The sequence below is a fragment of the Propithecus coquereli genome, unplaced genomic scaffold (assembly GCF_000956105.1).
Source record: "Propithecus coquereli isolate 6110/MARCELLA unplaced genomic scaffold, Pcoq_1.0 Scaffold109, whole genome shotgun sequence".
In the NCBI taxonomy this organism is placed as follows: Eukaryota; Metazoa; Chordata; class Mammalia; order Primates; family Indriidae; genus Propithecus; species Propithecus coquereli.
The window spans coordinates 3,399,303-3,418,725 of NW_012134858.1; the positions used below are offsets into that span (position 1 = coordinate 3,399,303).

The 19,423-nt window shown below is 48.8% G+C and overlaps 2 protein-coding genes across 4 annotated transcripts in view; one reads left to right on the forward strand and one right to left on the reverse strand.

Moving 5' to 3' along the window:
- Positions 1-9,043, forward strand: part of CDHR1 (cadherin-related family member 1) — a 29,690-nt gene extending 20,647 nt beyond the window's left edge. The window contains exons 13-17 of one of the 2 annotated variants that reach the window (XM_012647998.1): positions 484-648; positions 1,144-1,211; positions 1,679-1,907; positions 2,929-3,186; positions 8,584-9,043. In XM_012647998.1, the coding sequence (XP_012503452.1) occupies positions 484-648; positions 1,144-1,211; positions 1,679-1,907; positions 2,929-3,186; positions 8,584-8,616 (753 nt within the window). In that variant the 3' untranslated portion in view covers positions 8,617-9,043. Of the gene's footprint in view, positions 1-483; positions 649-1,143; positions 1,212-1,678; positions 1,908-2,928; positions 3,187-3,785; positions 4,317-8,583 lie in introns of those variants that run through there. The other variant, XM_012647989.1, reaches the window with a different exon arrangement.
- Positions 9,044-11,074: 2,031 nt separating this feature from the next.
- LRIT2 (leucine-rich repeat, immunoglobulin-like and transmembrane domains 2) lies at positions 11,075-14,595 on the reverse strand. 2 transcript variants are annotated; one of them, XM_012648050.1, is made up of 4 exons: positions 14,486-14,595; positions 13,410-14,190; positions 11,936-11,966; positions 11,075-11,820 (listed from the first exon to the last, which is right to left on the reverse strand). In XM_012648050.1, the coding sequence occupies exons 1-4, from the start codon at positions 14,593-14,595 to the stop codon at positions 11,075-11,077; spliced, it is 1,668 nt and encodes a 555-aa protein (XP_012503504.1). The 2 variants fall into 2 exon arrangements, with proteins under 2 accessions (XP_012503504.1, XP_012503513.1); XM_012648059.1 differs by lacking the exon at positions 11,936-11,966 and having other exon boundaries at positions 13,409-14,190.
- Between the last annotated feature and the right edge of the window lie 4,828 nt (positions 14,596-19,423).

Sequence of the window (19,423 nt, forward strand, 5' to 3'; positions counted from 1 at the left end):
GTCAAAAAATGCGAAATTTCACAAAGGGATGTCGAGAAAGCAGGAAATGTAAAGACATACTGTGTTTAAAAAATGCCAATTCTCCTTAAGTTAATAAAGAATTCAATGTCACCCCAATTAACTTTTCCTTAGAATTTCCTTTGGAGAGGTCGTGAGAAGCCTTGACAAAATTATACTGGTTTTAATCCGGAGAAATAAACTTATAAGAATAGTCAGGAAACTGGAACTAGAAGGGAACGTGCAGCTCAGTGGAACAAAACAAACTGGGCCCTGCAAATGGGAGCGATCAGAAAGCTGGCATGGCAAGGGGCGCGGGGCGTGATGTCGGGCCTTACAGGTGACCCTTGCAGACAGTGGCAGCTGTGAGCCAGAACGGGAGACACGGCAGGTGGGTGCTGGAGCAGCCCTGGGAGACGGAGGTGGCACAGTCTCCGTGGGGTGACTGTCCGACCAGTGAAGTCCCCATTTTTCCTTCCTTCCCAGCTCCTGGCCATCGAGGTGAACACCCCAGAGAAGTTCAGCTCCACGGCAGATGTTGTGATCCAGCTCCTGGACACCAATGACAATGCCCCCAAGTTCACCTCCCACTACTACATTGCCAGGATCCCCGAGAATGCCCCAGGGGGCTCCAACGTGGTGGCTGTCACAGTGGGTTGGGGACTGGCCCGGGAACCAGGGTGGGGTAAGGGTCCTTGTGAAGTGAGACCAATCCAGGTTCCGCTTGAATGGCAAAGCCCACACTCATTAGCTGTCCTTGGACCAGGTACTTGCCTTCTCTTGGCCTCAGTTTCTTCATCCACACAATGGGGACACCATCACCTCACAGGACTGCAGTGGGACATACATATGTGTAAACCCCAGGCACAGGGCACGGGACCCGTCTCCTTCTCCTTCCTCATGTATGAAGGAGGAATAAATGCCTTCCAGATCTAAACCGTTTGGTTCCTTCAACATATGACAATTCCTTGGAGGAAAACTAGGGCTCCAGAGCAGGCCTCCAGATCAGTTTCTCCCCAGCTGGGACAACCCCCAAATTCCCTTGCTTTGCTGGTTAAAAGCAACCCTCAGACACAAGAGCTGCCAACATGCCCTGACAATGAGGCATGCGCCACCATGCGCCACCAGCAGCTTTCTCTCTTCCAGGCTATGGATCCGGACACAGGACCCTGGGGCGAAGTCAAATACTCCATCTATGGGACTGGGGCGGAGCTGTAAGTCCTTCCAGAACGTGGGACAGGGCCTGGGAGGCTAAGGGTGGAGGGGCATGGGGGGAATAGGACCTGCGCTGGGGAGGGGAGCAGTGGAGAGCCTGAGGGACACACTCGGTGAGGAAGGTCATTGTCATGGCCTGGAGACAGGACTGGGCTGGGGTGGGGGCAGGCCGTGGGAAGAGAGGGAAGGACTGCCCCTGGGGTTGTCAAGCTCAACAGTGATATTACGGATGGGTGAGTTCACAGGTGGATCTGCCTCCCCCGGTCAGACTGCAGGGAGGGGAGGGAGCAGGTGGGACACCTGGGAGGAGCTGTGTGATGCCTCACTGAGGCTTTGGAGGCAGCTCGTGTGTGTGTGTGTGTGTGTGTGTGTGTGTGTGTGTGTGTGTGTGTGTGTGTTTACACACGCGTGTGCACACGTGTATGTACACATGCACACCCGTGTCTGCACTCTCTGTGCCTGGCAGCTTCATGATCCACCCAACCACTGGGCTCATCTACACCCAGCCCTGGGTCAGCCTGGACGCTGAGGCCATCGCCAGGTACAACTTCTACGTGAAGGCCGAGGACGTGGAGGGCAAGTACAGCCTGGCCGAGGTGTTCATCACCCTGCTGGATGTCAATGACCACTACCCGCAGTTTAAAAAGAGCATCCAGAAGGAGACGATGGTGCTGGGGACACCGGTGAAAATCGAGGTGGGTTTCAGAGGCAGTTGCACTCCCCTGAAAGCCTGGTTCCAGCAGCTGCAAAAGACACAGGGGCATAAGAGTTTAGTGTGAAATAAAATTTACCGGATTCCTACCATGGACAGGAGACTTTAAGGTATTCTGTATATCCCTGTCCCCACCCCAACCTAGCAGCAACCTCTGAGAAGGAGCCCATTTTCTCCACATTACAAATGGGGGATCAGGTGCTGGGCTTGCCTTAGTTCCCTAGCTGCTCTGCTGCCCTCAGGGCTCTCCCCCGCCCTTCACTGTCTTCTCCACCTGGCAAAAAGTGTGAGCTCTGAAACCCAGCAGGCTTGACTTAGAATCCCAGGTCCCTTCCTTCTACCTCTATAACCTTGGATAAGTCACTTAGCAACTGTGGGGTGGAGGGGAGACCTCCTCTTAACCCCCCACCCAAAGGTTCACCTTAGATCAACTCACAATAAGGCAGATTAATAAGAGAAAGAGATTTATTTACTGAGCACATGGGGGGAATCACAGCGTGATTGCTCAGTATCCCAATGGGGTCTAGAAATTTATATACCCTCATTGTAGGTGGGGGGAGATGAGGAATATGGGTAATTCTGTTTAGGGGCAATACATGGTTACTAGGGAGGACGAATAGATACTTGGAAGAATGAATGGATGGGGGGAGCCAGGTTGTGAATGATTCTGTTTGGAAATTAAATTAACCCAAGCGACACGTCAGGCCAGGTCTGGTTGCATTCTTGATATTCTTTACCACAATATGTTGAGATAAGAGGAAGAGGAAGGAAAATTGATTGTTCTTTTTGATGGGTCCGTTTTTTTATGAAGAAAGAGGGAAAGCTGCTTCCAAGGCACGTTGATCTCTATGGGCCTTTAATTAAAAATACTCTTTATCTCAAGGAGTCCTATTTTGGGGTGAGATTTCATCAACCCAGCAAGCCCCACAGGATCTCTGATTTAGCAAATGTACACAGGTCTGGTCCCCAAAGCTCGCCTCGGGTCTGTTTCTCCCCGCGCACAGGCCACAGACGAAGACGCAGAAGAACCCAACAACCTGGTGGACTATTCCATCACCCGGGCAGAGCCGGTCAACGTGTTCGACATCGACGCGCACACGGGGGAGATCTGGCTCAAGAACTCCATCCGCTCCCTGGATGCCCTGCACAACATCACGCAGAGCGGGGACTGCACGTGGTCCCTAGAGGTGCAGGCCAAGGACCGCGGCTCCCCCTCCTTCAGCACCACGGCCTTACTCAAGATTGACATCACAGACACTGAGGTGGGTACAAGCCACGGTCAGGAAAAGGGGTCAAAGGGCCAGCTCAGGCCTCTGCAATGTGGGCAGAGGGAGGAGGACCATCTCTAGGCTTCCTCCAAAAGACACTGGATGCTATAAAGGCGGCCTGTGCCGATCAGGTTGAAATTCTAGTTTCAATACTTATCAATAGTGTGACTTTGGGCTTTGCCAAGCCTCCATTTCCTTTCCTGTAAAATGGTAATGATGATGCCTCCTTCACAGGGGTGAAGGCAGAAGTAAAATCATTATGTCATTCTCAGCTCAGTGCCTAGCAGAAAAGTAGTCACTGAAAGGATTCCTGATCCTGTGGTTGGATAGGGCCCCTCATAATCAAAGGTAAGCAATATCGCACTTTCTAAAGGACGGAGTCCAGTTCTGAGTCTGGAAGAGGTTGTTTGCATCACTTCTGTCTCTCCGTGCGCATTTTCCCAGACAGAAGCCCATAGGTCTTAGCAGATTCTCAAAGGGGTCCTGACCCCAGAAAGTTTAAAAGCCATCAGGCTTAAGGAAGCTCATGCCCTGCTCTGTCCTCCAGGGCCCAGGCAGGAACAGCTGAATGCAGGGGTGGCTCTTTCTTCCAGACGCTGGCCCGAAGCCCCATGGCGGCCTTCCTGATACAGACCAAGGACAATCCCATGAAGGCTGTGGGTGTGCTGGCCGGGATCATGGCCACCATCGTGGCCATCACCGTCCTCATCTCCACTGCCACCTTCTGGCGCAACAAGAAGTCCAACAAGGTCCTGCCCGTGCGGCGTGTGCTCCGCAAGCGGTCCAGCCCTGCGCCCCGCGCCATCCGCATGGAGTGGCTCAAGCCCAGGAGGACCAAGGCCGCTACCAAGTTCATGCTCAAAGACGATCCTCACAGTGAGAACTGCAACAACAACAGCCCAGAAAGCTCCCTGCCCCCCAGAGCCCCGGCCCTCCCTCCACCACCCAGCACAGCACCCAGCACAGGCACGGCCCAGTGGACTGTGCCCACAGTCTCTGGGTCACTCACTCCCCAGCAGCACCAGCTGTCACCAAAACCCCAAACTGTGGGAAGCCCCACCCAGGCAACTCTGGTCTCTGAGCTCAAGCAAAAGTTTGAGAAGCACAGCAAGGCTTACTTCTAGAGTATGTCCTGTGACCCTTCCTGTCCCCCTCACCGCGACCCCCACCACCCCACCGCTTGGACCATGCTCCCCACCCTCTGCTCCTTAAGGTCACCTGTGTTTTGTAGAATGGTGTCACCCCCATACACAGGACTCTGCACAGGCCTTGGGCAAAAGATTTCTCGGGATATGGGACACAATTGGCAACCACTTCCCCATGATCCAAGTCCTTGACACAGCTACATTGCTCCCCACTCTCCAGGGCTGGCCATTGACAAGGAGCCAGCTCAACGCCAGAGCTTATAGTTCCTTGGGTCCTACTGGGATCTCATCGTCCTTAATCAAGGAACAGGGCCCTGGCCACATGGAACAAAGCCAACTAGACTCTGGATCCTAAAGCCTGCAGCTGGGAGCAGGAGCAGGAAAAGAAGGTTCACCCTGGCTTGGGCTGGAGGTCAGTGAACCTTGCAAGCTGCGGGAGAGCAAATACAGACACAACAAATACACGGAGGGCAAAGGTGCACCGAAAACAGTGGCTGCGGGGCTGTGCCTGAACACCATTGGAAAGAGGGAGCATGGCATCTGGGCAGAGTCTAGGGGCCCCTGCTATGCCCATGAGGGACCAGGGACATGGAGGTGGAAGATGGGCCTTGCCAAGAGTGAGGGCAGATGTCCTCAGCCAGGACTGCCCTGGACCCGGAAATGTCCAAGCTGGAAGCGTGATGGTCGCCCTAAAGGCACCTGGAAGAGTGTCAAGCCCCTCTCCGAAGAGCTGGCCCCCCAGTCACCCTTGAAGAGGCAATTCAGGGTGGTAGATGGATATCAGGACTGAGGTCTGGGGAGACTTCTGTTTTTATCTGGCTCTTCTGCTCACATTGTGTGACCTTGGGAAAGCTGTTTAAACTCCCTGATCATCTTTCCTCTCAACTGTCAAATGAAGAAAGAAAGCCCTGTCTGCCTCACTTGCAGGTCTAGGGTGAGGAGCAAAGACAATAGCAGTGATGAGGGCTTTAACTAAGTTCAGAGGGGCATCAATGCACAGTGTTTTTCTGCAGGCTAGTTCCAGAAAGTATTAGGAGTCTGCAGCTCTTCCAGAAAGTATTAGGAGTCTCGTGGCTACTCTGCTAAGTGCCCCAGGAGGCGCTGTGTTGGGTTTGGGGCTGTCACTGGATGATGGCACTGTCTGTGACTCACACGCCTCCCCTTCCGTTCTCCCATCACCCCGTGCCCTGTGCGGCCCTGGTCAGCCGCCATCAGAGAGAACCAGAGCTGGGCAGCAACATCCGGTCCAAGCCTTCATTTTGCCAAGATGAGGCAAACAAGTTCCCAAGAGAGGAGTGGTTTGCCCAAGGCCACACAGCAGGTTGGTAGCAGGGATCTGGTCTGAGGGCTCCCAGCTCCTTGGCATCTTCCTGTAGCTGGGGCACACCTCATCACCTACTGACACACTCCCCCAGGAGAGAAATCACACAAGTTCTCTAAGGTTAATACAAAGAGGTTTAAGGAACCTGCTCTCAGGAAACCTAGACATGTACACAGGGAGAGAAAAGTAAAACAGTTCTCTGAATATTGCTCCACTCACTAATAACTCCCCTAGAATACATCAGTGATTTTCTTTAAACAGATTATATACACATGTGGTTTTCTTGATTTCTGAGTCTGTTTTGTTACTGAGATGTGCCAGTGCGCAGAGGCTTCTGCAGTCCCTGACTCGGGCAGTGTTAAGTGCGAGGTGGTCTCTCGCAAGCCAGCATCCCAGACTGAACGCACACTTTGCAGCCTGTGCTTCAGGGAACACAGCATCCTTACAACTTGCATGCAATCCACCTCTTTTGTAAATGGTAAATAAAATCTATCAACCGAAGGCCGAGCTGGCCTCCTCCTTCCTGCTTTCATTTGTGTTTGCTGACCCACGGAGACCAATCTTCCCAACACACAGCCAAGCTCAGCCTGCCTCCTAGCCCCTTTGTGGGTGGATCTGTTCTTTGACTCCCAGATCTGACTCTGAGGGAGGCTGAAAAATTTTGTTCTGACAGACCTTGTCTACCTGGATTTGGCTTTTCTCCCAAGCAGGACAAGCCCAGACAGGGCCGCTTGGAGAGGAATGGGATCTGAGGCAAGGGTGGGAATTGGGAGGCCTGGCCTGTGCATGGGAGCCTGGGAGGTGGGGTCATCTCTGGGACAGTGGTTGTGGAGACATCTGGACTAGAAGCTCAGGCCAGCATGTGGGCCCTGGGAGTGGGGTGGGCTCCTGCACAAGCCAGGAACTTGAACCAAGACAGAGCCAGTCTTTCAGACTGGCCACGGATGGGAAAGTGCTACAGCCAGCACGAGCCACACTGGGAGAAAGGACGATGTTGCAGCCAAACCTAAGGGACCAGCAAATGTGGTCAGCGCTGGAGGAGCCCCCACCCGTGGGATGCGATCAACCAAGTCCCCACATTAGGCAACGGAATGATGGGCCGAGGGGCTGCCTGCTCAGTGGCACTGGGTCAGGCCCGGACCTGTAAGCTGGCACAGTGTTAGGCCGCCAAGTAGAGGGCTGGGGGCAGGAATGGCACACTGCACAGGCTCAGCCATTCCTGGCCTAAGCATGGACAGTCTACAGATGTGACTCAGGGAACTCCACAGAGTCATTTTCCTCCCGTGGCTGAGCTCAGACTCTCTAATCAGATGAAATACCAAAGTGCTTTACAGTTTGACAGCCCTAGGTCTGAATTCTAGTTCCAGCACTTAAGTGTGACTTTGGGCAAGAAACCAAGTCTCTGTGGGCTCCGCTTTCCTTATCACTACAGGGTGCAAAGAATGGCTGCTGTGAGGATGACAGGAGCTAATATGTGTAAAGCACCTGGCTCTGGCTTCATATCTACTGATACGAACTCAGTAGACACCTGCTAGGACTGTGGCCCACATACCAGAGCACCATGTCCTGGAGGAGAGGACCCCCTCCAAGCATCCTCACCCCCATCGATAGGCTCAGAATCTTCACTTTATGCTAGGAGAAGAGGGGAGAGCGGCTGGCCAGGGAAGCAGAGGACGGCAGGGCAGAAGCGAGAGCATCTGTGACTGTGCAGCCTGTAGCCTGCCCTTGGGCATCCACACTCCAAGGGAGTGAGGAGAGACGAGCTTCCCCCAAGAGAACCCGAGGGCCTCTGTCCTGAAGCAGCTCTCCCTCCAAGACCAGCTGCAAAGTGTGGCAGGAGCTAGGGAGGAGCCATGGTGCCCTGCTTCTCTAAGGACTTCAGTAGTTCTCTCTGAGGACTGGAGGCATTGAGAGAATCTGGGGCCAGCACACCTGGCATGGGTGCTGGCATCTGTCAGCAGGCGGTGATGCTTCCCCGACAGTCTTCAAGGGCCCCGGCCACAGCAGGATGGACAGGAGAATGGATACGATGCTGCATGAGGACTAAGGCAAGCAGACTGGTATGTGGGCACATGTAGGACCCCTTAGGAGACTCAGAAAAAACCTGAGGGGAATGCTCTGAAGGGCCTAGTTTCCAGAATGAGGTGCTCATGGCTTAAGCTATCATCATTTGATCAGCAAAGTAGCATAGCAACAGGCCGATGTTGGGGACATCTGTGGGACATTATGAAATTGTGCAAGTGCACCTTTTTGGCTGAATAAGGTCCAGTCATTTATTCGTTACTCGATAATCCACTCCGTCATTTCTATAGTGACACATGTTCAGAGTGTATCATCTGTGTTAGCCTCTCTTCTAGGTGATAGGTATAGAAGCTCTAACAAGACAAAGAAAAGAAGAAAAGAGAAAAAGCACAACATTTTTCCCTTGAATTGCTAACAGCAGAGTCCTGGGACTAGAGATGGCTTCATTATAAAAGCAAGTAGCCCTGTTTACAAATGTCTCCTGAATCAAAGGCACTTGCCTTACAATTACATGGTCTAAACTCTAAATACAGAAGGTTTCCAAGAGCATGACAACTAAATCTAAAACTATAACATCTTTTCAGCATGAATTAAATAGAACATGTGAAGGATATCAGCATAGATCCCATGTCCTTACACATGTATTTATAAATATACACACATGTATGTAGCCCTAATAAGATCTGATGTTACAAATGGCCCAAAATTTATGCTGAGTCACATTCAAAGAAAGCACAAAATGACACAGACGCCTTAAGTGATGGTAGCATTTATTATTGTGACATTTATCGAGGGTTTACTATGTACCAGACACTGTTATGAGAGTTTACATGTAAAAAACTCATATAATGATCAGAACAACCCTAAGAAATAGGTACTATTATTATCATCCCCATTTTACAGCTGAAAACACTAAGGCACAAAAAACGTGAGTAACTTCCCAGATGTCACAAAGCCAGTAAAAAGCAAAGCCAAAATTTAAGCCCAAGAAACTGGGTTCCAGAGTCTATTCTTTTATTCTTACTGTCAAATTGCCTACTCAATCTGAATAATGTGAATCTTTACCCTAGGATTTTTAAAGGGGCAGCCCAAGGGTCTTAAAAAGTATCAGATTCCCAGAAATCATCTCTAGACCATATCCCCTCTCCCTAAATTTCCATGTTCACAGAGGCAGCTAAACCCCACCATGCCCACCGACATGCTCCTGACTCTTCCTGCTCTGCTCACTCCTCTCCTCCTGAGCCCTCTGTCCATGGCCACCACCCAGCTTCCCTTGCTGGAAGTGAGGGTCAGAATGTCCACCCCACCTTCATGCAGCCGAAGCCACCTCATAATACTGCACCCTCCCAGACCCGAAGACCACCCTTGATCCCTATGGAAGGAAGCACACAGAGGCCAATGGAAGTGGAAGTTCTTGTCTTGCTCCAACCACTTTCCTTCAAAAATTTCTCATAAACAAATTCTCTACTACATTACAAGTATGTGTCTGTGTGTTGTACACGTGTGCATATCTAAAAATATATGTGTTCATATAATTTAAAAATATATGTTCTTAAGAACAATGATAACATTGTGATTATGTTTTTAAAAACTTCTTCATCTATTAGAATTCAAACTAAAATATTAATACTTACAGGTAAACTGGTACGAAGCTTTGAATTTGCTTTAAAATACTCCAGTTTAGAAAAAAAGTTGAGGGCAAGGACCAGGTGAAATAAGACTGAAAATGTTAAAATTTGTTGAAGCTGACTGAGGGGAAGAAAAAGATTATCTCTACTTTTGATATGACTAAAAATTTCCATGAAAAAGTGGTTTTTGTTCTAATGCCCAGAAGAAATAAATGAGTAGAATCTAAAGAAATTCCGACTGTTGGTCAGAATATGAGAGCTATCTTCAATTTTTAAAAATATATTGTAAGCAACACAGTCCAGGTGCTCTACTGGGTGGGCTCGTGGCCGTGGTGAGGAAGGGCAGCCTCTGCCCCCAAAGGGCTCACAACAAACGGAGACACTGTGTGCACTTCCCCCACCACCCAGAGATGGGCCATCAAGGAGGGCTCCCTGGAGGCCATGATATACATACTTGAGGGTGCTAGAAGGATGAGTAGAACTGGTGAGGAGGTGGGCCGGAGGGAGAAAACAGGTGTGGGGATGTCACAATGAGGTCAGCTTATATTTACATCCTTAGGGGATTTCCCTGTGGCCAGTGGGAGAAACGGCAGGGAAGCAGATGCAGGTCTAAATCCTGGGAAAGTTGTCCCCCAGCAGGGCTTCCCAGAAGGACACTGAGCTGACTTTGGGGGTCTGGGGGCTCCTCCATTCCACCTGAGCCCGGCTAAGAGGAAACGACTAGCTCCCACGGATTCCATAGGAGGGCCTGCGGCAGTGCCTCTGGGAAAAGGGCAGGTTGTTCTCTTATTCATATAACAAACATTTGTTGTGTTTGTTATATGACACCAAGGTGTGCAGGATGTGGGGCTGAAAAAAATAAACACAAAGCTCAAAATCCTATGGGACTAGGTGAGAATCAGGACTGGGTAGCCTCCTCTTTGTTTAAAAAAAAAAAAGATGATAGACAGATGACAAATAGAATCACGTGATTTCACATGGATGCTCTTCCTTCTGGGTGTGCCTCTCAAGACCCTGCTTCCCGGCAGCCCCTGAAGCCTGGGGCCCGGGTTCAGCCAATCCTCTGTTCTCAGTGCTTACAGCACCAGCCTGCTTGGCAGCCCCAGGGGTTGCTCACAGGGGCACAGACAGACACCCACAAGAAGAGACTCACATCACCCACCAGCGTCTCATCGCCCTGAAGGTCGGCTCTTTGGAACATCAAACTTACACGGTCTCATCAGGAGTTTGTCATGAAGAGGGAGAGTCACACTTTCTGAACAATAGGAGACAAGAACACCGCCAAGCAGACATCTGAGGAAGCAACGGGACTAGAACCTCTGTTCAGTGGTGCTTCCTCCAGCTGCCAGATGGACAACGTTGGGCAAATCACTGAACTTTCCAGGCTGCAGTTTCCTCCTCTATAAAAAGGGGTAGAATTCTACCTTCCTTTACAGGATAACGTATGTGAAATGTCATATGTAAATGTTACCCGCAAATGTTAGTGTCACAGGGCTATGTATATGCACAGAGTAACACTGATTAATTTCCAGTCACCATGAATGATAAAAGAATTAGCTAGGACTCTACTAGCTTTAGCTCCATGAAAATAAGAACTGTGTCCCCCTTTCCTCTGTTGAACCCCTGTGCTGAGTTCAGTGCCTGGAACACAGTAGGTACTCAATAAATACTTGTTGAACAAATATATGGAGCCAAGCAAGCTTCCATGGAGGGTTGGCTGCAGGGGCTAGAGGCCCACACCATCTCCATCCTATGGCCCTGGCTGCTCAGCTGCTGTCTTTGTCTCCTTCTTTCTCCTCGTCCCCCTCTGGGTCCATGTGCCCCTCACTGTCCTCATAGACAGCTGGGAGGTCCCTGCACTGTGGGACAGCAGGGGGCCACCTGGGGGCTTTCCTGCGATGAGGACAGCAGCGCAGGCCCCACTCGCTGCAGCTGCAGGGGCTCTGGGCCGCCCAGGCATAGGCGCCCGCGGGCACCGCGAGCAGCACAGCACACAGGACCACGGTGACATGCAGCAGTTGCTCGCGGGCCTCTAGCCCACCACTGTCTCTGCCTGTCACAAAGACCACACACTGGCCCTGGTGTGGGGGCTGGCCCCCCAGGCTGAGGCAGGCCTCATATTTCGTGCCAGGAAGGAGGTCATCCACGGCGTAGGTGTTGATCCCAGGGCCAATGTGGACCACCTCTTTCCTGAGGGCTTCATCCGACGCAACGTAGAGGGTGAACCACTCCTCCTGAGGGGTATCGGCCACCGCAAGCCACTCCAGCAAGATCCCATGCACCGTCTGCTTGGCCACCCGCAGGTCAACGTAGGCATTGCCCTCCGAGGGGATGGACAGAGAATGGGGTGCAGGCAGGGCTGGGGCAGGCTGGACACGGAGGGAGATGACAAGGGTGCTCCTGCCGATGGAGTTGGAGGCCACGCAGGTGTAGTTGCCGCTGTCTACCAGGTGGGCAGCGGGTATGGTCAGCTCCGACAGAGCAGCGTCCTCTGCGGTAGGAGAGGTGAACACTGGGTAAAGAGAAGAGCAAAACAGCTGTGCATTCCTCTGACAGACCGCTGGAGAGTGTCCAGCAATGCCAGTTTTTTGTTAAGAGGAGGTGGTACCCACTTACCAAGCTTGTACCTGGTGTAAGGTGTTTGCCTCCCAGCAACCCCGTAAGTAACTGATTTTTACACATAGGATTTTGAGGATTGGAGCAATCAATCAACTTGCCCATAGCAAGAGCTCTTCAGACGCAACAATTGATCTAGGACCCAGTCCTTCTACCTATGATGACCACGTTCTTTCAACTTCACTAACTGCTCCCACCAAACCACCTTGGCCTTGCTGAACTGTGGCTTTCAGGAGATCTCTTGAAACTGTGTCACTGTGCGGTATTGTGAGATTCAGAAAGTACCGTCTTACTTTCCAGATGTGCCACAAAGCCTGGAGCCAAATGCCTGGACTTCTATTCCTTACTAAGTATAGGGTCCTGGGCAAGTTGCTTAAATTCTCTTGGCATCAATTTGTCAGTAGAATGGGATGATAATAGCATTCACCTCAAAAGTTTGACGGTAAGCGTTCAGTAAGTTTAAGCTTCTATTATTACTGAGAGAATGAATACAACAGTGCTCAAGAGTGATTGCAGAACATCATAACAAACAACATCTGGACTCATTTCCCAGTTTTCAAAGAGGCTACAACAATCAATTCTGTATTTCCCCTTTGTTGGTATTGAATCTCAAGCCAATAAGGTGTGACCAAAATGCTGGGGGAAAGTGAAAATTTCAGTTAATTGTTTTTTTTTTTTTTTTTAACCATCCAAAGTTTTGTCACCATGCATAACAAATATCTGAGCGACCGAGTGCATTTCTCAAGTTTTATGCAGAGATTTCCAGTTGTCTTCTAGATAGAGCACAGGGGAAGATGTGGGAATCTGCAAAGGTCCTTTCAGCTTCAAGATACCCCTGGGGAGGCCATCTCTGGCTTCGTGACACGTCCAACCCTAGAGAGTGGCATTAAAGATGATTCCAGCTGAGGAATGAAAGCAGAGCAAGGAGCTCCAGGAAAGGAGAGGCAGGTTTAAATCTCGGTCCTGGGGCCCATGAAGTCACTTTCTCTCCCTAGGCCCCAGTATTACAGCTTCAAGCCAATAAGATCCTATCAATCTTATTTCAAACAAGCACCCCAGGTGATTCTGCTCATGCAAGTTTAGGAAATAATAGATCATCTCTTGAATCAATCTTAGTCAGAAATTCTAGAATTCTAAAATACACAGAATAGTGTTTTGCATTTAGAAGACTCTCAAAGAATATATTTGTTCACACACAATTTTATAATATTTATGCAAGATGTTGGATCAGCCCCAATACGTGTATTTACATATGTATATATATGTCACAGAGAGATCTATGCACAATCATTTAAAATAATGCTGTTAGTAGAACACTATCTTGGAATCTTTTCTGTTCTGGCCAGTATAATTCAGGCCTATCTTGATCTCTCCTGAACCCATCGTTCATGACTGACCCAGTTTAGAACCTCTCCAATAAGGACGGGGTTGCTACAGACCTCTCCATTCCACCCTGGATATGCTGAGGGGTGCATGTGGCTTACCATCAAACTCTCTCCACATGCTCAGGGGATAAGTCCACACAATGGTTGGTGAGGGGCTGGCCTGTGCCAAGCATCGCAGGGTCACATTCTGTCCCACCCAGATGGTGACACTGGCATTGGGGGTTGAGATCTGTGGCTTCATGCAAGCATTGAGCTCAGTTTCATGAAAAAGCTGCCCTGCCTTGGAGGGAGGGCCCTGGCATATCAGGTAGGAATTCACCAGGATGACTGGGAGGGTAACGGACTTGACAAACTGGACGAGTCTCCTTAGGCGACAGTCGCATACCCAGGGGTTGCTGTGCAGCGCCACCACCAGGCTGGAGGGAACCTCAGCCCCACAGCCAGGCTGCCGGCGTTTCTGGTAGGCCGGCCAGTTCAAGAAGACACTCTTGGACACAACTGTAAGTCTGTTGGAGGATAGGTCAAGGTAGGTCAGGTTGGCCAAGAACTGAAGAGCCAGCTCAGGGAGTACATCAATCTTGTTGTGCTTGAGATCCAAGACCCTCAGGAGAGGGGTGGCGCGGAACGCTGTCCACGGTACTGAACGGAGTTTGTTCCCCTCCAGCCTCAGCTCTCTCAATTCTGGCAGGTGCTCCAGGGCTCCAAGGTGGATCACAGTGACATTGTTAAAGTTGAGCCAAAGGTATTCCAACGTGCTCATGTTGATAAAAGACCCTCGGGTCAGCTCAAATAAGGGTGAGTTTTCAATTCTCACTTGCTTGAACTCTTCAGGAAGGTTCCCTGGGATCTTTCCCAAAGACATAGACATGCACTGCAGAGTCCTATACAAGAAACCAGAAAAAACTTTAAGATGAGCATCAGGGATCCGGAAAGTGGAATCAGGCTAATCCTGGCATTAACGTGTGAATTAGAAGAAAAATATTATTCACTTGAAATAAAAGGGTTAGACCCATTTTGGTAAAAATGTACAGTTCAGCAAAGTATAGAACCAACTAGAATGAGTCTCATAGAGATTTTGCTGATTTCCTGCCAATTCTACGCCTGCTTCCACTCCACACAATCCTCAAAGAAGGCCCGTCCCCTGCAACCCTCTGACATCTTGCCAGCACAGCGCACCTGCCAACACTCTCCTCTGAGCAGGTACATCCTGGCGGGCAGAAAGACTGAGCTGCGCATGTATCCAGAAAGGCCAGAACTAACAGGAAATAGTGAAAAACTGAAGCCATATTCCTCTGCAAGAAAATACCTTGTGAGTTTTGAATAAGTATAGTCCCAGCTTCCGAGTGACAAATCCTATTATTGGTAATCCTTGATGATGTAGGTCGGCACAGCAGCGGCCAAGCCCCTGGGGGCTCTGCAGTCTGTTGCAGCCCTGATCACAGGCTCAGTCAGAACCCGCGAAGAGCAAGCGATATCTCTTAACGAAGGTCAGAGAATTTACCATTTGTCTAGTTCTTGAGTCCAGAAAGCAAACTCTAAGTCAAGTGTACAATTCCATACCGGAACTTCCTCAGTCTCTTATAAAGAAGTCTAAGAAACTTGCAGGTAATGTGATTCTGAGCATCATTGTTCAGGAGATTTGGCCAGAATCCATCTAATACTTCAATACATTCACAATTGGTTCCTGAAACCTAGAATTTCCAATGATTTTCTCAAAGTGAAAGTAGATATGAGTAACAAAGTAGTTCTGTGCTCACTCCTATGACTTGTTCTTTCCCCGGCACACTGGGTGGTGTGGTCATCGCTCCACTGCATCAAGACAGCCGCATCTGCAGCTCAGATGACTACAATCAGAGAAGCATCATGGTGCAATTTCGAATACAAGGTGGTGTTTTCTGATTAAACCAAAGCTTTTTTCTTTCCTTGGACCTCACAATTTTTCCTGAATTCTGTGTATTTTGCATCATCAAAATGAAAGAGATATGTATGATTTTGGACACTTGCTCTGCCCCTCTTCATTCATTCCACAAATATTTATTGCTCATTAGCTCTAAGCTACACTCTTACTAAATGAAAGGAATGGGGCAGGGAGGAAAAACTGTTATAGACCCTGTCCCATGGAGTCTTCTCTCTTGCTTATGCTTTTGAGTCTTGAGATCTTTGGAATGTCATTTAATCTCTGCAAGGCAAGAATATTAATAAATACCTCATAGTGTTTCTAGGAAATTTTGAGTTATGTTAAATACAGCACCTTGCATGTAGTTGGTGCCCAACAATTTACCTCCCACCAACAGACTCTTGAGGAGCAGAAAAGTATACATCCCTATTAATTGGGGCACTTCCAGATGAATACTGAAATTCCATGGGTTCCTGTAAGACGCATGATATACATTGTACCCTACAAAAGGCCTCAGCAACGAAAATCCTCTTAGTAGCTAACCAGTGATGGGGGAAATGGGTCACCAACTAAGCTGATTACACTCCAGGCTTTCCATTCAAGCCAGATATATTTGCTGGAATTTCCAGACAGTCTAACTAAAATCTGGCTAGGTCTCTGGAGCTCCTCTCAAGGTAAAAATCCAAAACAAGGAGAGTGCTGTGGGTACAAAGTTTGTGGCAGACAAGGAGACATGCCACCTAGATCACTCTTCACGGGATGAGTTGATGCTAAGCTGCAAGGAGTGCTTGCCCGAGGTCATGACCTTCCCAAGGAAGCCCACGCCCAGTGACTGAAGGTGGTGAGGGCCTGGCCAATTTGGCCTGATGGGGTTTACTCTGGCGAGCAATTCTCACTCCAGAGCACCCTGCCAGGTTTGCCAAGACCATCAGATTTCCTTCATGGAAGGATGTGATTCAACACATGGGTGTCCTAAACCACTAGTGGATTTGTTTCTCTCCCCTTACCCAAAATATAAAGGCCTAAAGGGCCTCCATTCCTGACAATTTCCTCTCTGTCCATCCCATGCCAGCCTTTTCAAATGAATCTAGCTCCACCCAACTGTCCCGAAGTTTGCTAAAAGCCCATGAAGAACACCCAGTGATATGCCATCTCTGGGATCATCTAGGCCAAGTCTCCACTGCCTCTTCTCCTCTCCTGACCTCCTCATCCTCTGGTTTCCTTATTTGGCAGATGGACATAAGGAGTAGTCTATGGAGAGGTCAAACAGGACACTAGGACAATTAAAGTTAGCTTGGGTCATGTTATTTATCCTAACCTGTGGTTAAGTGTAGTCCCAAAACTCTAGAGACCCTGACACCCAAGGAGAGGGGGTCTAAGCATATTACAACCCCATGTCCCCTCCTGCAGGATGCTTTTTGGAACTTGACTCTTAGAGTTCTTTGTTGAGACAGAGTTACAGGATGTGGAGTTACGCTGTGCTTATAAAATAGATAATAAATAGCTGTGGGGCAGCAGCTCCCTGGTTTGTCTTAATAGGATCTTAATAAGAGAGCGTCCTGTCTATTCAATTGGGAAACTCCACTCACCACCCCAGTATTCGTGGAACTTTGGGATAGCTCCGACAGAGAATGAGGCAACCTACCAGGTAGCAGACACGCTGTCCTCCCTTTCTCTCACGCTAAAGGTTCTTTCCCACTCGGTCCATCTGCACCCAGCCATGTCTGAGACGGTCTCCTCGGCTACCTGCGGCAGACACACATAAGACTACATTTCCAACCTCCTGGAAATAGGTGGGTCATGTGACTCATGTTCTAATGAAATATTAGAGGAAGTGATATTTGAAAAGCCCCGACGTGATCCTCCAGTTTCTCTTAGTCCTCGTTGTGGCAACTGTTGACATTCCAGGTGGTGGAGCCTTCGCCAGCCTGAGTCGCTGAGTGAGTGAATGAGGCAGGGCCCTCCTCGGTGCTTATTTCCCACTCTCTCCCATAGACTCTGTGGAACAGGAATACATGTTTGTGTGTTAAACTACTGAAATGCGGGAATGATTACCATAGCGTAAGTCCAACCTACCCTGACTACAATGCCCTTGCAGCTAGCAAAATATACAGAAGTGCTTGCAAATTAATTTTTGTCTTTGCTAGATTACATGTAAATTAAAACTTTCCAGTTCAGTCCTCTGGACAAATTGCTCCTGGAGTAGCTTGGTTGGCAGCCTAGGTTCGATAGCCCATGTCCACTCGCCAGGATACAATTTCTGTTATTTGTCATTTTGTACCCTGCAGCTTAGACAGGAAACCACAGATAAGTGACCTTGAACATACTCTCTGTCTGGTTAAGAGGAATATAACCATGTTGTAGTCAGAAAAGGACATGCCGGAGATGCCATGATTCCAACCAACCTCCCAACCAGGCTTCCAAGGCCAGTACCCTACAGGGTCACCACAGCACAAGCTGATCTTCAGCACTGGAAGGCCATAAATTCTTTTTCCAGGACACTTAGAGGAAATTCAATCTTCAGGGACTGACTCACACTAACCAGACCCTTATACTAAAAGACTAATATATAAGCCAGATTCCATTTTATTTTTTACAATGGGAATTTGTTTTTTCCAGTTACTTGAATATTCATGAGCACAATCCAGGATGATTCTTCCCTTCAACAGCAAACCAGGGAAGACAGAACACACAAAGGAAGGGTGGCAGATGGGTGTTTGGGTATTTGGAAGCTAAGCATCTTGGAGGCCTTTCCATCTAGATCGTGAGGATAGGCCCTAATGAATCATTGGAAAATTTGAATTTTCTCTCTCTCTCTCTTTCTCTCTCTCAATAAATACTAACAAATGCTTACTTTCAAATTACTTATTTTTCTTCAAATAATGTTCAATAAAACTGGCTAAATGTTAGCTGTCTTTAGACCAATAATTATTCCATCTTGATTAGCTCAGTCATCACAGACAACATCTTGATTGTTTCAACACATGGCTGCTTTCCTCTACTGCACTTACAGTTGTTCTAATTTGGGGGTGTATCTGTCACTCTCATAGATCAAACACTCAGAATTGAGTCTTGGGTCTCCAAAGACACAGCAGAAACACTTTTACAAATCTAGATAAGGGACTGGCAAACTACAGTCTCAGGGCCAAATCCCTCCTTGTCACTTGTTTTTGTAAATAACATTTTATGTGAAGCACATCACATCCACTAACTTACATAATGTCTACAGCTGCTTTCACACTCCATCAGCAGATGAGTAGTAGCAACAGAACCTAAGGCGTTTACTATGTGGCTTTCTTTACACAAGAAGTTTGCTTGACCCCTGATGTAGACAATGTCTTTGTCATCTTCCAATCAAATACTTTCTCTTACCAATGGCTGTGGCCCACAAGGGGTAGTCAGATGCACCCTCCAGGTGATGGGAACACCATGCTCACGTGCACAGGTGCTATTATGGTTCTGATCCCAGGTTCAGTGGCTCAAAAAAAAAAAGTCCATTTCCATAGTTACCCTGTTGTGAACTGCACTGTAGGGAATGATACTGAATACAGATCCTCTGCCTGGCCAGAAAGTTGTCAAAGAACTGGATTCCAAAAGAAAATCCATCACTGCCCTGCAGAAGTCATCCAACTCTTTGGTCCTCAAGGTTTGTCATCTGTAAAATCAAATAGCCCAGCCTCCACAGTGCGCGTCACGAGTATCCAATGTGAGGAGACTGGGGGAAATATTAATATATGGTAAGCCTTTTGTAATGTGAGTGGAGTGACTTTAGAAATCATGGCATCACACTGGTTTATTTCTAGAAAATATTCAACATGATATGGAGTCTCTTGCATGATACTAGCAAAATAATTTTCTTGGATCACTTGCTGTCCCCAAATTCCCTCAGTTGTTACCCAAAAGCTTGGCACAGGCACCCTGGATGTTTCCCTCACCAGAGCTCAGCCCTGTAAACAAGAAACAAATTGCGCCTTCTGCTGAGAATGTTGACAACCCAAATCCACTCCAGTGCACGGAGACAACAAACACCTCAGTGGTTCCCCAGGTTTAAGAAAACCTGAACAGAAATCCTCCTTTGAAGTGGCTTGCCAAGCAACCAGGAAGGCTTCAAGATGCCCTCAGGAAACCAGGTGAGTTTCGGTAAGAATCACAAAGGCTGTTACGCAGGGGCAGAGGTGAGCTGTGTGCCAGACAGCTTCAGGTGGGAGAGGATCTCT

Excerpts from the sequence above, each read along its gene's own strand:
- LRIT2 (XM_012648050.1), bottom strand. The coding sequence starts at position 14,595 with ATGGCTTCAGTTTTTCACTATTTCCTGTTAGTTCTGGCCTTTCTGGAT. Across the intron at positions 14,191-14,485 it reads TCAGAGGAGAGTGTTGGCAG|GACTCTGCAGTGCATGTCTA; the intron begins GTGCGCTGTGCT and ends TTTCTTGTATAG. Across the intron at positions 11,821-11,935 it reads AGGCAAACACCTTACACCAG|TGTTCACCTCTCCTACCGCA; the intron begins GTACAAGCTTGG and ends CTCTTTACCCAG.